Raw genomic sequence first — 14,307 nt, 5'->3', positions numbered from 1 at the left:
GGAAATGGCAACCCACTCCAGTGTTCTTGCCTGGAGAATCCCAGGGTCGGGGGAGCCTGGTGGGCTTCCGTCTATGGGGTCACACAGAGTCGGATACGACTGAAGTGACTTAGCAGCAGCAGCAGCAGCAGCAGGCACATGCCATTCATTTTGAAAGTGTAAACATGCAGAAAAATAGGATCCATATGCATGCACGGACTGGTTCCAAATTGGGAAAGGAGTATGTTAAGGCTGTATATTGTCACCCTGCTTATTTAACTTATATAAAGAGTACATCATGCAAAATGCAGGGCTAGATGAAGCACAAGCTGGAATCAAGATTGCGGGGAGAAATATCAGTAACTTCAGATATGCAGATGACACCACCCTTTTGGCAGAATGCAAAGAAGAATTTACGGAATTAAAGAGCTTCTCAATGAAGGTGAAAGAGGAGAGTGAAAAAGTTGGCTTAAAACTCAACATTCAGAAAACTAAGATCAGGGTATCTGGTCCCATCATTTCACAGCAAATAGATGAATGGAAACAGTGACAGACTTTATTTTCTTGAACTCCAAAATCACTGTGGAAGGTGATTACAACCATGAAATTAAAAGACGCTTGCTCCTTGAAAGAAAAGCAATGACAAACCTAGACAGCATATTAAAAAAGCAGAGACATTACTTTGCCTACAAATGTCTGTCTAGCTAAAGCTATGGTTTTTCCAATTGTCATGTATGGATATGAGAGCTGGACAATAAAAAAGGCTGAGCACTGAAGAACTGATGCCTTCGAACTGTGGTGTTGGAGAAGACTTTTGAGAGTCCCTTGGACAGCAGGGAGATCAAACCAGTCAGTCCTAAAGGAAATTAACCCTGAATATTCATTGGAAGGACTGATGCTGAAGCTCCAATACTTTGGCCACCTGGTGTGAAGAGCCGACTCATTGGAAGAGACCCTGATGCTGAGAAAGATTGAAGGCAGGAGGAGAAGGGGACGACAGAGGATGAGATGGTTAAGATGGCATCACCAACTCAATGGACACGAATTTGAGAAAACTCCAGGAGATGGTGAAGGACAGGAAAGCCTGGTGTGCTGCAGTGTATGGGGTCTCAAAAAGTCAGACACAATTGAGTGACTGAATAACAACATGCATGCACGTGCTCAGCACCCACTCAGCATAAAATAACCAATACTGTAATCAGTGTGTCCTCTGCTCTCTGGTGTATCCTGTATATCCTGGATGTGTCTTATTTCTCGTATTCTCTGGATATTTTACGTGGTCTGTCAATAGGCTCCTTCATATTGTAGGAAGTCAGGGATTGGGTGATGGTCTTGCAATTAATTCTAGATGCATACAGATAGGTGATGAATGACGCCTCAGGTGGTGGTGAGCTACCAGTGTTCTCCAAGTATTAAATGCCCCACTTCAGAAGCTGGAACAGCCATCCTTATGGCAACAGACTTCCAGGGGCCTCAGGGTAGAGGATAAGACATATTCATCTCTGCCCAGCTTTCAGCCCCTTCTTGTGCTGCTGCCAGGATGGCAGTCTTCTAAGTCCTAGTCTAGTAAGTTCTGTCTACCCACTACCATTGGGCCAGCCACAACTTCACCATTTTTCAAATTAGGGTAAACAATTTGATTCCTAACTGAGACCGTCTACCCTAGATAAGCAAAATGATTACTCATGCCCAGCTCACTAGCCCTCTCTCCGATCTTCCTGGAGCCTCCCCAGGGGAGGCCATATGCTAATGGAGTGTCAGTCTCATACGGTAAAAGTTTTCCACTTCATTTGTGCCTCTTTTGTGGAAGTTACCTTGAGTGCTTATCTCCCCACCAATAAACCAAGGACCCCAGAAGTCCTCTCTGGCACACTTTCCAAAGAGGACCAGTTCCCTAGGAGAGCCCAGAAGAGAAAAGGCCTGAACTGGGGCTTTGCCCAGGGAGGAGCACCCTAAGCAGGCCCTGGAGGGCCTTGTACAGCCGGAAGCCTATGCTCCTAGCATCCCCCGCCCCTCCCATTAGTCGTGAAGCGTCACCTGCAGCAGTGACCTAGAGCCAGGGGAACGGGGTGCCTTCTAGGGTAGGAATTAAAATACAGGCAGGAGAACTTTGATAGGGGGATATGCAACCTCCACTTCATTAGAGATCCTTTGAAGTTTTTCAAATGGAAGAATAACAGGATTAGCTCTCAGAAAAATGACTCCTAAGTACGAATATGCATTTCTAGCTCCCTAAGTGATATGTCTACTGAAAAGTCCTGCAAGTTCTCAAGCTCTTTGTATTAATGTTTGTATGGGACACCCAATAAACTGCAAATAAAGGGTACGATTTGATCAGTTTTGACAAATGGATATACATTAAATTATCACCACTATCCCAATCAAATCACCCCAAAGTTTCTTTGCCCTTCTTTGTAATCCACCCTCCTTACTACTCCCACCCTCTACCTCCACCACCAGGGGTCTTCCTGTCATTCCTGTAGACACTGTAAACACGAACACGCCTCCTCCCAAACTGGGCCAGTCAGAGTGGCAGGAGTCACAGTGGCAGGAGGCAGCTGAAGCTGAGTCTTCCAATGACAGCAGCCAGGAGGGGCAGTCCATGCATTCCTGCTACAGACATCAGTAGACTGGTTCTTTCTGCAGCCTGGTTGTCTTTCAGTTCTGTGAGCTGCGTAATATCCTTCCATCATATCCTTTAGTGCTGAATTATGTCAGTTTGTTGCCTGAAACTAGAAAACTCATATATAATGCACTTCCTCCTGTAGTCACCATTTCAGGAAATGTTACCACCAAGCCTAACCTAAAATAATTCCTTAAAACTTCAGTCTTCATCACGTCTCCTCTCTCTCATTGCTAAATCCTGCCTATTCTGCTCCCTGCTGAGTATTCTGTCTCTATAAAGTTCTTACTACCCCTCCACCCCCGCCATCATTGTTTCTCTAGTACTCAGTGCAGTGCTTGGCATACTACTCAATAAATTCTTGCTGAATGACTGAACGAATAGTGACATCATCCATCACCCCCAGAAACAAAAGCAATAATGGATGAGTGCTTGTATATGTATGCATATTTATCAGAGTGGCAGGACTTCAAAGTGAAATTTTTTCTAAAATTTATTATTTATTTACTTTTGGCTGCGCTGGGTTTTCTCTAGTTGTGGTACACAGGCTTCTCATTGTGGTGGCTTCTCTTGTTGTAGAGCATGGGCTAGGGTGCTTGGGCTCAGCAGTTGCGGCGTGAGGGCTTAGTTGTGGAATCTTCCCAGACCAGGGATCAAACCCATGTCCCAAGCATTGGCAGGCATATTCTCAACCAGTGGACCATCTGGGAAGTGCTCAAAGTTAGTTTTTAATGTTTTCACAGAAGCAAATGATAGGACATAAATCTGTGACTTCTGATTCCAAATCCATACCATTTCCATTACACTTTGTATCTATACCATGTATCCTTCCCCTTCACTTGGAGTTCTGTTTCTTCTTCCATCCCGGTCAGAGCCTTACTTACTTCAAGTACCAATCTGTAGACACTAGACACAGCTCTAAAATAAAACCCCTTTCCATTGATATTTGCTTATTAACCAAAGGGCAGAGGAGGTAGGCAATAATGCATCTAGACTGAGGAGAGGAGCCTGTGGCCCCAGGCATCAGCAAAGTGTTATAGCCAGGAGGTAGGGGGAGCTGGAGGTCAGGGATGTGACTAAAGCTTTCTGAACCTGGGGTACAGTCAATAACCTTGCCTAAGTGGAGAACAGTGTGCTGGCCTGGAACAACTTCCTGTGTCCAAAAAAAAAAAAACCCCACACACATCAGAATAATACTTTATTTAACAATCTGAAAATCTGTTCTTTTGGTTTTAAGTCCTGCAAAATGAGTGATAAAGATCTGTGCATGAGTCTCTGAGTATATGTGGTTATATGTCTGTATGAGGACAGATGCCTATGTCTACAGATGCTTTTGCTTTTTATAGTCTCACTATAATTTTAGCCCCACTTAATTAGTATATAAGGTCTTATTACTCTAACAATGCTAAAACCTGAATTAAATATTCCAAGTCCAACAGTCTCTTCTCCCAAGCCTGCCTCCCTCCCTCCCCTAAGTTTGCTCCTCAGCCTCCATTAATGCTAGGTCTTTAGAGACAGCCAGGATTCACAATTTGAGAAACCAGAAATGAATGCTGGATAGGTAGCCTCTCTGACCTACATCCTCTAGCTGAGGAGTTTCTCTGGGGAGCTGTGTGGGAAGGTCCTGGGAGTTCCTCTTCAGAGTTGCGCGTTTTGAATGGTAGACACCTAGAAAGTAAACATGATTGCATTAGATATGGACCTGCCCTCCCACCAACCACTCAAGGGAGGTAAAAAATCAATCTTCCTCTCCTGAATATATTTAGTGTAACACACTGGCCTTTATGGGGCGGGGAGAAGGATGTGAAACTGACTATTGGGATTATTGTAAAGCCTTATTGCAGAGACTGTTCACTATCTCATTCACCATCTCTTTATGAGGATTCGCAGAGAAGATTTCTTTCTTTTTTAAAAAATTACTTATTTCTAGCTGTGTTGGGTCTTGGTTGTGGTGCGTGGGCTTAGTTGACCCTCAGCATGTGGGATCTTAGTTCCCTGACCAGGGATTGAACCCATGTCCCCAGCAATGGAAAGCAAATTTTTAACCACTGGACCACCAGGGAAGTCCCAGAAGAGATTTCTTTTCATCTCAGTAGCAGGAGTTGTTCTCTTAAGGAAAGGGTATCATAAAGTGGGTGAACTGATCAGGTTTTCCCTCTTCTTGGATGTTAGAAAGTCTGGAACCAATTTTGTGGTCTATCGTTAGTCTATTTTACAGAATGCATTTTTGTACTTGCCTAATTCATGGCTCCATTTTATGTCACTATCACTAATGTACAGAATTTTGCGTTACTTTACTACATTTTGTGTGTGTGTGTATTTACCTTTTGTATGCCTTTTATGTCTCTCAACTCCTTTTTGAAATAAGTTTGCTGCTGCTGCTGCTGCTAAGTCGCTTCAGTCATGTCCGACTCTGTGCGACCCCGTAGACTGCAGCCCACCTGGCTCCCCCATCCCTGGGACTCTCCAGGCAAGAACACTGGAGTGGGTTGCCATTTCCTTCTCCAGTGCATGAAAGTGAAAAGTGAAAGTGAATTCTTAGGAGCGGCTATGAGAAGGGATCAGGAGATCCAAGGCCAGTTGGGAAATGGGCACAAAAGGAAGCCTCATTTACTCTTGATTCTTCTGGCTCCCACCTGCTTGACTTTGCCCTAAGGAATCTGTTCACTGCTGGGTTCCCCTCGCAGCCCACAGTGAGGATTCCAGCCTGCAGCCAAGCCTTGGTCCATCCCCAGTCCCAGTCTCACCACCCCCGTGTTCTCTGAGCATCTGGCCTCCTTACCTCTTCTTCAGGCTCGGGTGCTATGACATTGCTGTTTTCTGGAACTGCAGAGCCATGAAGCTGAAGACTTTGGTTCTACAAAAGAAGAGTTCTACTGGTGAGATGTGGCTCAGCCTCCCAGCCTGTCGGCTTAAAAGGGGCTTTTGTGCCTTACACTTTATAAGGGTCACAGGTAATACTAAGGGCAAGCATATAAAGTTGTTTCACTGCAGCCTGAAAGCATCAGGGAAGGCTTTATGTCATCCTCTCTTGGATTAGGAAAATAAGATTCAAAGGCTGAAATGACTTGCTGGGACAGGCAACCAGGCCTTTGAATTCCAGAAGTGTTTCCATGATTTGTGTGACACACATCTGTATAGATGTATTTATGTGACGGTCTGTAAGGATACAAATATAGGTCTTAAAACCACTAGCTACCACTTTTAGACTAATTCTCCTCAAGAATGCACACACTTAGATGATCCTAACCCCTGGCAGTTAGGAAAGCCAAGTGGCATGATGTCTTCTTTGGGAAAAGGTCGAGGTTCTGAGATAGGAGCCTGAGGCATGGAACTGCTAAGACAGGGGAAGACCCTGGCACTCTAAGGTTTAAAAAGAATTTTTAAAAATTGAAATTTAATTTACATACTATAAAAGTCATCCTTTTAAAGTAAAACCTAACTGTATGATAAAAAAAAAAAAACCAGCTTCCCTGGTGGCTCAGAGGTTAAAGCGTCTGCCTCCAATGCGGGAGACCCAGGTTCGATCCCTGGGTAGGGAAAATCCCCTGGAGAAGGAAACGGTAACCCACTCCAGTATTCTTGCCTGGAGAATCCCATGGACGGAGAAGCCTGGTAGGCTACAGTCCATGGGGTCGCAAAGAGTCGGACACGACTGAGCGACCGAACCGAACCGAACTGTATGATAGTCATGTGAAATTCTGTGATTTCTCCTTTCAGGAAAATTTCCTTATTCATAGTCCCTCTGCTCATTCTAGGCCATGAATTACCTCAAAGGTAATACTAACTCTGGGCTTTCATGGTGGCTCATTGGTAAAGAATCTGCCTGCAAGGCAGGTGACGCGGGTTCAATCCCTAAGTTGGGAAGATCCCACGGAGAAGGAAATGGCAACCCACTCCAGTATTCGTGCTTGGAGAATCCCATGGACAGGAGCCTGGCAGGCTGCAGTTCATGGGGTCGCAAAGAATTGGACATGACATAGTGACTAAACAACAACAATACTACCTCCAAGTAAGTAAGTGCTACCTCCAAGGAAATTATCAGAATCTTCATGTTCTCTCAGGTGATTCAAATGCTTGGCAAGAACAAATTTTCTCACAGTTATCTTTTTATTTACCTACTTTTATATTTGATAGGTCCACAGTTCTGCTTGAGAGAACTATGATTTATGATGTATTTGTGAGGGAGGTGAACAAATTTTATAGGGACACAAGCTTCAGAGGACTGATGATACTGACAGGCCAGGATCTAAGATGCTCTATTGGTTAATTCCGCAGGAAAAATATGTCTCCTTAGCCACTGACTAAAGCAATCCCACAGGAGAGGCTGGGAGTAAGGAAAGACTATATAAATCTCAAATGTAAGGAGGTTGTGTCCTGTACCTCTTTCCCTAGGAAGATAGTGTTACTAGCCTGTTCCTCAAAATAGTCAAACAGCATCATGGCCCCCAGAATCTCCCCTTCAGTAAAATTACTCCAAGAATGCAAACTTATTCACCTGAGCTAAACAGTTCATTCTATTGCTGCCTCTATACTAAAATCATACATTACAAAGTCAAATTTCATTTTGGGTTTTCCATACAGTTGAGTTGCTTTTTTCAGTGCAGAAAAGTGACTCTACTCTTCACTACACAAAACCCCACACTGACCTTGTGCTTATTCACTGTCCACATGTCCCGCATCTCTCTCTCACACAGAATGGCAACCTCACACTGGAAACCAGCCAAGGGCAAGTTTTATGTCCTGTGTATCAGGATTTTCAATATCTCAATATCTCATGTGAATCACGTGAATATCCTTCCCAGGCAAGGACATAACATCCGTGATGACTCAGATTTTAGTACCTCAGGTGAGTCAGCTGAGATAAGCTTATTGTCCTCATGTTTTCTATCTTCCTTGTCTTGCCAGGCATCACAGCCTTGTGCCCTTTGTCCATGCTAGCTCCTCTCAGACAGCAGGGAGCTCCCAAGATAGCCGGGTCAACCTTCAGGTAGGCATATTCAGTAGCAGGGTGCTATGATCTGAGGTGTATCAGACATCTCACACTCCCAGATATCCACATGGTTCATGCCCTGGCCTCCTTCACTGCCCAAGTGTCACCTTTTCTGACCACTGTTTAAAACTGCAATTCAGCACCCCCTCCTGGTGCCTTCCCCTACTTAGTTTTTCTCTGTAACTCTTATTAGCACTAAACTATAATTTTACTTACTTATTCTGTTTCTTGTCTCTTTCCCCTCCACTAAAAGGTAAGATGCAGGAAGGCAGAGAATTTGGTGTTTGGCTTCACTCCAATAACCCCACTTCCTGGAAAAGTGTCTGGCACATAGAAAGGGTTTAATGAATGACTGTGGGCTGAATGACTGAATCTGGATGCCACCCAGTCAGATGCTGCACCATAACACTCTCCACAGTGCACCTGACAGGTTGGTGACTGTAGAGCCTGAGCTTCTAACATCAAGGAAGGGGAACTGTTTCAAGGTGGCTCATCCTTTGGTTTTTGGATGCCCCTGGTGCCCCCTTTTCCTGTATTAAAAAAAGATTTTTCCCATGCCATTTTTTAACAGAGCTAATCACTGAAACTTCCTCTACACTGATTCAAAGTGTACCTTAAAAAAAACTACTTTACACGTAGGGCCTTTTTCTGTCCTCAGGAGTCCTGAAGAACAAGTGAAATCTCTCTTCTATATCATAGACTTTCCATGTAATTTGAATATAGACTTGATTTCCAGATCTTTCACAGAGGGTCTGTGTCTCTATTTTAACACAATCCTTTTCTCATCAAAATTTTCACTTTTCAAAAGACCATCCTTTTGCTTTACTGTCCTCTGTGAGTTCCTTCTAGGCCTCTCTCATCAAAGACAATGCTTTGGAAATTTGCTGATGCCATTTTGCCTGGGGTCTATTTACCGTAGTTACAAGTATGACAAAGTGAAATGAGACCTTCCTCCCTACCCCACATTAAAAAAGGTAATGATCAGGATGTCAGTTGTAGGCACTTTATACTGGGAACTCCCAGAACTTGGAGCAAAAGAAAGAAAGTAAGAATTAGTAACAATCTGGTTATACTAATATTAGAGATAAGCCCTTTGCAGAAGTCAATTATCCTAGCAGTACATATCACTAAATTAGCTGCTATGATGACGTGAAAGAAATCCCAGAACCAAAAAAGGTGTCCAAGACTATCCTTGAAACTGTAATATAATGACGTAAAATCCTGTCTACTGTGGGGCAACCTGAGCATAGCAAAATTGATCCACATGGAGATTATAAAAGGGAATAAAGACTCAGCCAGATCTATTCTCACCTGAGAGATCATCAAAGTAGGGGAAGTACAAAGTTCTTCTGGGTTTGGATTGTCGGTGCTTTCCTTTTCTTTTATTGGCTTCTCTGGTGGCTGTGGCTCAGGAGAAGCCTCTGAGGAGGCCCGAGGGCTGGCGGGTGAGGCTGGAGGGCTGGAGGGCGTGTTCCCTAAGGAGGCCCTGGGACTGGGAGTGGCTCTGGGAGGCGGAGGCCTGTTAGGTGGTGCTGAGGCCCTCTGCACAGAGACTCTCTTCTTTAGCTCTTCAGATCCTTCGCTTGAGGTTCGAGTTCGGAGGACTACTACTGAGGAAGATGAAGCCTGCTCTGAAGGGGTCAGAGCTCTGCCTGGTGATGGAGCTGGGGAGCAAGGGAAAACTTCCTCCTGGGACTCTCGATCCTCAATGAGGGGTGAGGGCTGGGACTGGGTGGGGCCATTACAGGCTAGCAGAGGCTCTTCTTCCTCAGAGGAGCTTGTCTCAGCCTCCTCCTCTGTTTCCTTGTCTTTTAAGGGCTCTTCTTTAATCTCAGAGTTGTCTTCTCCCTGGGCTGAATCAGATGCCAGCTCTTCTTCACTTGCTGAGCTGGAGTCCTTCTCACTCTTCAAGGAAAGGGCAGAAGGACTGGTAGGTGAGGTTAGAGGGCTGGAGACTGTAGATGTTCGAACTGGGGGAGAGATGACTAAAGAGCGTCTGTTGCTGCTAAAAAAAGGAAGGGCATTTAGATTCAGAAGAGCTAAAAACTGGAAGTAACCCCAATACCCCAAGTATATAATGCTATATTCATATAATAATAAAACAGAAAAAAGCAATTTAAAATGGCATCAGAAAGTTTGTATAATTTGCAATAGTGCTTAAATTATAAAGTAAAGTGGAAAAAGGGTATAGAATTTTTATCATATCACAATCTTGATTATCTAAAAATATATAAAGAAAAAGAGACTGGAAAAAAACTCAGCAATATATTAACAAAGTGTTTTCCTCGGGGAAAAACAGTTCATGAGTGAAATACAGTTGGTCCTCATGGATTCGTATTTGCAAATTCATCTACTCTCTGAAATTTATTTAAACCTCAAGATCAACACTTGTGATACTTTCAGAATCACTCTCGGACACATGCCAGCCATGAAGAAAGATTGCTTGACCAGCACTCTCCGAACAAGGTCTAACAAGGCAAGTCTCTGCCTTCCTGTTTTAGCTCTCTTAGTGTAAATATGTCCTGTTTGCCAAGTTTTTACACATTGTTGTGCTTTTCTTTGGTAATTTTGCTACTTAAAATGGCCTCCAAGTACAGTGCTAAAATGCTGTTTGAGAGCAGAAAGTCTGTGATGTGCCTTCCAGAGAAAATACATATGTTAGATAAGCTTCATTCAGGCATGAGTTATAGTGCTGGTGGCTGTGGGTTCAATATGAATGCTGCTGCTGCTGCTAAGTCATTTCAGTCGTGTCCAACTCTGTGCGACCCCACAGACAGCGGCCCACTAGGCTCCTCTGTCCCTGGGATTCTCCAGGCAAGAACACTGGAGTGGGTTGCCATTTCCTTCTCCAATGCATGAAAGTGAAAAGTGAAAGTGAAGTCGCTCAGTCGTGTCTGACTCCTAGCAACCCCACGGACTGCAGCCTACCAGGCTCCTCCGTCCATGGGATCTTCCAGGCAAGAGTACTGGAGTGGGTTGCCATTGCCTTCTCCCAATATGAATGAATCAACAATATATATTAAATAAGATGTCTTTAAACAAATATACAAGAAAGGTTCTATATGGATTGCTTGATGAAAATGTTGGGACCAGAGGCCCCTAGGAACCTAACCCCATGTTTCCCCACGAGCAGTGGGTCAGTATTCACTAATTCAGTGCTTGTGGTGATTTCTAGAACAAAACTGTCATGAACAATGAAAACTGTCTACAACATTTATTGAGTATGCTGGATACTGTGCTGAGTGCTTCTACAGCCAACATCAGTTTAACTCCTACTCACCTCCTTAAGTGCCTCCTGGGTACCAGCCACCACCTGATTAAGCAACCCACAAATATTTGCTTGACATGTAGCAACTACCTGCTGTATCCTGGGTTCAAGGATGGGAAAGAGTGATAGGAAGAGTGATAAGAGAAAGGGAATAATTTAGTTCCAGCCCTGTGGGAGTTTCTGATGTAAGATAAGCTAAGTGACATTAGGTTCTTTCTAGCACTAGCATTTTATGGGTCAGCAGGTTTAGAAGGCCCAGGATACATCAAGAAAAAATCAGATTTCTCTGCAAGGTTCTAGGACATCTTGGTGTAAATGATGGTTAATTTCAGATGAATGGACGCTTAGAGAGAACTCTGGTTTTCAATGCTGGGAAGAGAAGAAATGGAGTTTTTGGAAAAGGGAAGTCTATATTGGCCCATTTCCTTTTAATAGTCTGTAACTGACTGCTAAATGAGTAGTACAAATATCAAATACAAACAACACACTGAGCCCCATTCTTTCTTCAAATCTCAAACTCAGTTTCAGCACCTCCTCAAAGTCTTCCCTGACCATCTATCTGCATATTGCAACCACTTAACTCTTGGAATTCCTAACTGGTCTCCTTAGGTGCTTAGTATGTGCAATTTTATATTGTTCCTTGTTTTCTTAGGCACATTTTGTGTCCTTCCAACTTTTGCAAGTCACTTCGGGGAAAAGACAAGTCACCTATGTCTCTGGATCCCTAACTCTCAGCATAAACTTGTGCATAGAAAGAACTTAATAAAACTTAAAAGGCTTTAGAATAAGAAAGTGATCACATTATGAAGGTAACAGACATACCACATAGACACACACAGGAAAGCAAGTCATGACAGGTTAAGAAAAGGTATTTGCAATGCATATCACTAAAGGATTAATATCCAGAATATACAACAAACCCACCTCATATAAATCAATTTTTTTAGAAAAGTAAACAATCTACATGAAAAATGTGAATAAAGGATAAACATGAAAGTCACAGAACAGGAACCTTAAAAGGTCAATAACATGAACAGATATTCAAGCTAACCAGCCATTGTGGAGATGTAATTAAAACTGCAAAAAATTCCGTTTCATACTCATTTCCTTGGAAAAATTAAGAAGTCTGACAATGTCACATGTAGCAAGAATATGGAGCAATGGGGACTTTAATTCACTGCTGGTGGGCTTTAAACTGGGACAACAGCTTTGGAGAGTAATTTGGCAATGAGATGGCTGGATGGCATCACCAACTCGATGGACGTGAGTTTGAGTGAACTCCGGGAGTTGGTGATAGACAAGGAGGCCTGGCGTGCTGTGATTCATGGTGTCGCAAAGAGTTGCAAAGAGTCGGACGTGACTGAGCAACTGAACTGAACTGAATGTCTCATAAGGCTGAAGGAACCCAAATGTACAGATTCTCTGAGTTAGCAATTCCACTCCCTGTACATCCTAAAGAAACTCTTAATAATATTCATACAAGGAGAAATGTAAAACACATTCATCGCACCGTTATTTGTAATAGCATAAAACTGGAAGGCAATGTCAATGTCCACTAGCAGTTCAGATAAATAGATTGTGAACTAACCACACAGTAACATCCATAACAATTATGAAAAGGAAAGATCAGAGCTAACAACATGTAGCAACAAGGATAAGTAAATCTCAAAAACAATACTAAGAGAACAAAAGAATATATACAATATAATTATAGTTAAATAAAATTCTTAAACATGCAAAATAGTATTTCTGTGTATTCACATATGTGTATAATCAAAGTAAAAAAACACGCATGTGGATAATAAATAGTAAAATTTAAGACAGTGGTTACCCATGGTGGGGGACAGGAAGAGAAGGTGAGTGGGGAAGGGACACTAGGAGATTTAATTATATATATTGATTCCTTTTTTCCTTAAAAATTTTTTATTCATCTGTTTAGTTTTGGCTGCACCCAGTCTTTGCTGCTGCACACAGACTTTCTCTAGTTGTGCAGAAGTGGGGGCTACTCTTCATTGTGGTTTGTGGGCTTCAGTAGTCGTGGCATGTGGTCTTACTTGCTCTGCAGCATGTGGGATCTTCCTGGACCAGGGACTGAACCTGTGTCCCCTTCATTGGCAGGCGGATTCCTATCCACTGAGCCACCAGGGAAACTCATTAGTTGATTTCTTAAATTTGGTGATGGGTATATGGCTATTTGTTGAACTATTCTTTATATCTTTAGTTATTATTGAAGTATTTCATAAAAGAAAAATAATTTATTTAGGGGTGTAGCACAAACAAAAAACAATATTATGTACTTGGACACAAAGGAAAGATCAGGATTTGGGATCAGAGATGAGAGTGCTCAATGTGTTCACACACAGGACAAACCAAACAGAAATGAGTCTCAGAAGCAGCTCACCTTGAGAGTCCCTTCACCACAAAGACTTTGTCGGAATGTTGCTTCTCCAGTTTGCTCATCACCTCATAGAGATTGTGGTTCAGCTGGAGCAAGCAAGAGAGGAGATATTAGCCGCGTGGGAACCTGGGACCAACAAATTCCTTCTCTCCCCAAAATAAAACCTTCCGACCCTAAATGATAAAATTCATCTCTTTTGCACTAGTGTCTCAGCTGTGTCTTAATTTCTGTCTTTTCCATCAGATTGGCAGTTCTCTCAAGGCTAGGTCCTTGATATCTGATGCTGATTTGAGGTTCTAGCTTCTCTCAGGTGACCCAGGGAACAAAAAGTCATTGTAATATCAACTAGGCAAACCATAATTTAGCCAAAGAAACTGTGAAGAGGAACATGTGTGGATATGGATGTGAATATAATTAATACTGTAACAGCAAGGTGTCTTGGAATTGCAAGACTAGAAAAGACCCCATGAGGTCATGTTCCATGGCTGCCCATCACTAAATAGGACTGGTCCTTTCCAAGACCAATGACCTGAGAAACTGAGCTATGTTTAAACACCACCTCCACTCCCCAGCAACAGAAGACAGAGATTGCACAACTTAGTTCCCCATTTCAGCTGTTCCTTCTATAGTCCTAATCTCCTTGGTGCACCTGAAACTCGTTTGGAGACCATTCAGTTGTTAATGAGCAGCACAGTCCATCAAGTGCTATTATTTCACCATGAGAAAAAAGTAAACATCTGTGATGCCAATATGGATATTTAACGAGGTTATGTAAATTAAAGCGACCTTCATATTTATTAGAAAAAACCTCCTAGGTGTCTCAACGGGCTTCTCCTGTGGCTCAGATGGTAAAGAATCTGCCTGCAATGCAGGAGACCCGAGTTCAATCTCTGGGTTGGGAAGATCCTTGGGAGAAGGGAATGGCAACCCACTCCAGTATTCTTGCCTGGAGAATTCCATGGACAGAAGAGCCTGGCAGGCTACAGCCCATGGAGTTGCAAAGAGTTGGACATGACTGAGCGACTAACACTTTCAGGTGTCTAAAT

At 43.0% G+C, this 14,307-nt stretch overlaps 1 protein-coding gene and 1 non-coding gene across 7 annotated transcripts in view; one reads left to right on the top strand and one right to left on the bottom strand.

The window, feature by feature from the left end:
• Positions 1 to 3,082: 3,082 nt before the first annotated feature.
• Positions 3,083 to 14,307, bottom strand: part of BIN2 (bridging integrator 2) — a 39,826-nt gene continuing 28,601 nt past the window's right edge. For 2 of the 6 annotated variants that reach the window (XM_055394400.2, XM_055394403.2), the window contains exons 9-12: positions 13,265 to 13,347; positions 8,907 to 9,600; positions 5,385 to 5,459; positions 3,786 to 4,270 (exon numbers count right to left, since the gene is read on the bottom strand). In XM_055394400.2, coding sequence (XP_055250375.2) covers positions 4,241 to 4,270; positions 5,385 to 5,459; positions 8,907 to 9,600; positions 13,265 to 13,347 — 882 coding nt within the window. In that variant the 3' untranslated portion in view covers positions 3,786 to 4,240. Of the gene's footprint in view, positions 3,307 to 3,785; positions 4,271 to 5,384; positions 5,460 to 8,906; positions 9,601 to 13,264; positions 13,348 to 14,307 lie in introns of those variants that run through there. The other 4 variants (XR_008681724.2, XR_016037575.1, XM_055394401.2 and 1 more) reach the window with 4 other exon arrangements.
• TRNAW-CCA (transfer RNA tryptophan (anticodon CCA)) lies at positions 6,073 to 6,144 on the top strand. Its single transcript has one exon. It is a non-coding gene; the product is annotated as a tRNA-Trp (tRNA).

This window comes from Moschus berezovskii, chromosome 6 (assembly GCF_049115385.1).
Source record: "Moschus berezovskii isolate FMDL1 chromosome 6, NW_MosBer_1.0, whole genome shotgun sequence".
Classification (NCBI taxonomy): Eukaryota; Metazoa; Chordata; class Mammalia; order Artiodactyla; family Moschidae; genus Moschus; species Moschus berezovskii.
This window is presented reverse-complemented; position numbering and strand designations above follow the sequence as displayed.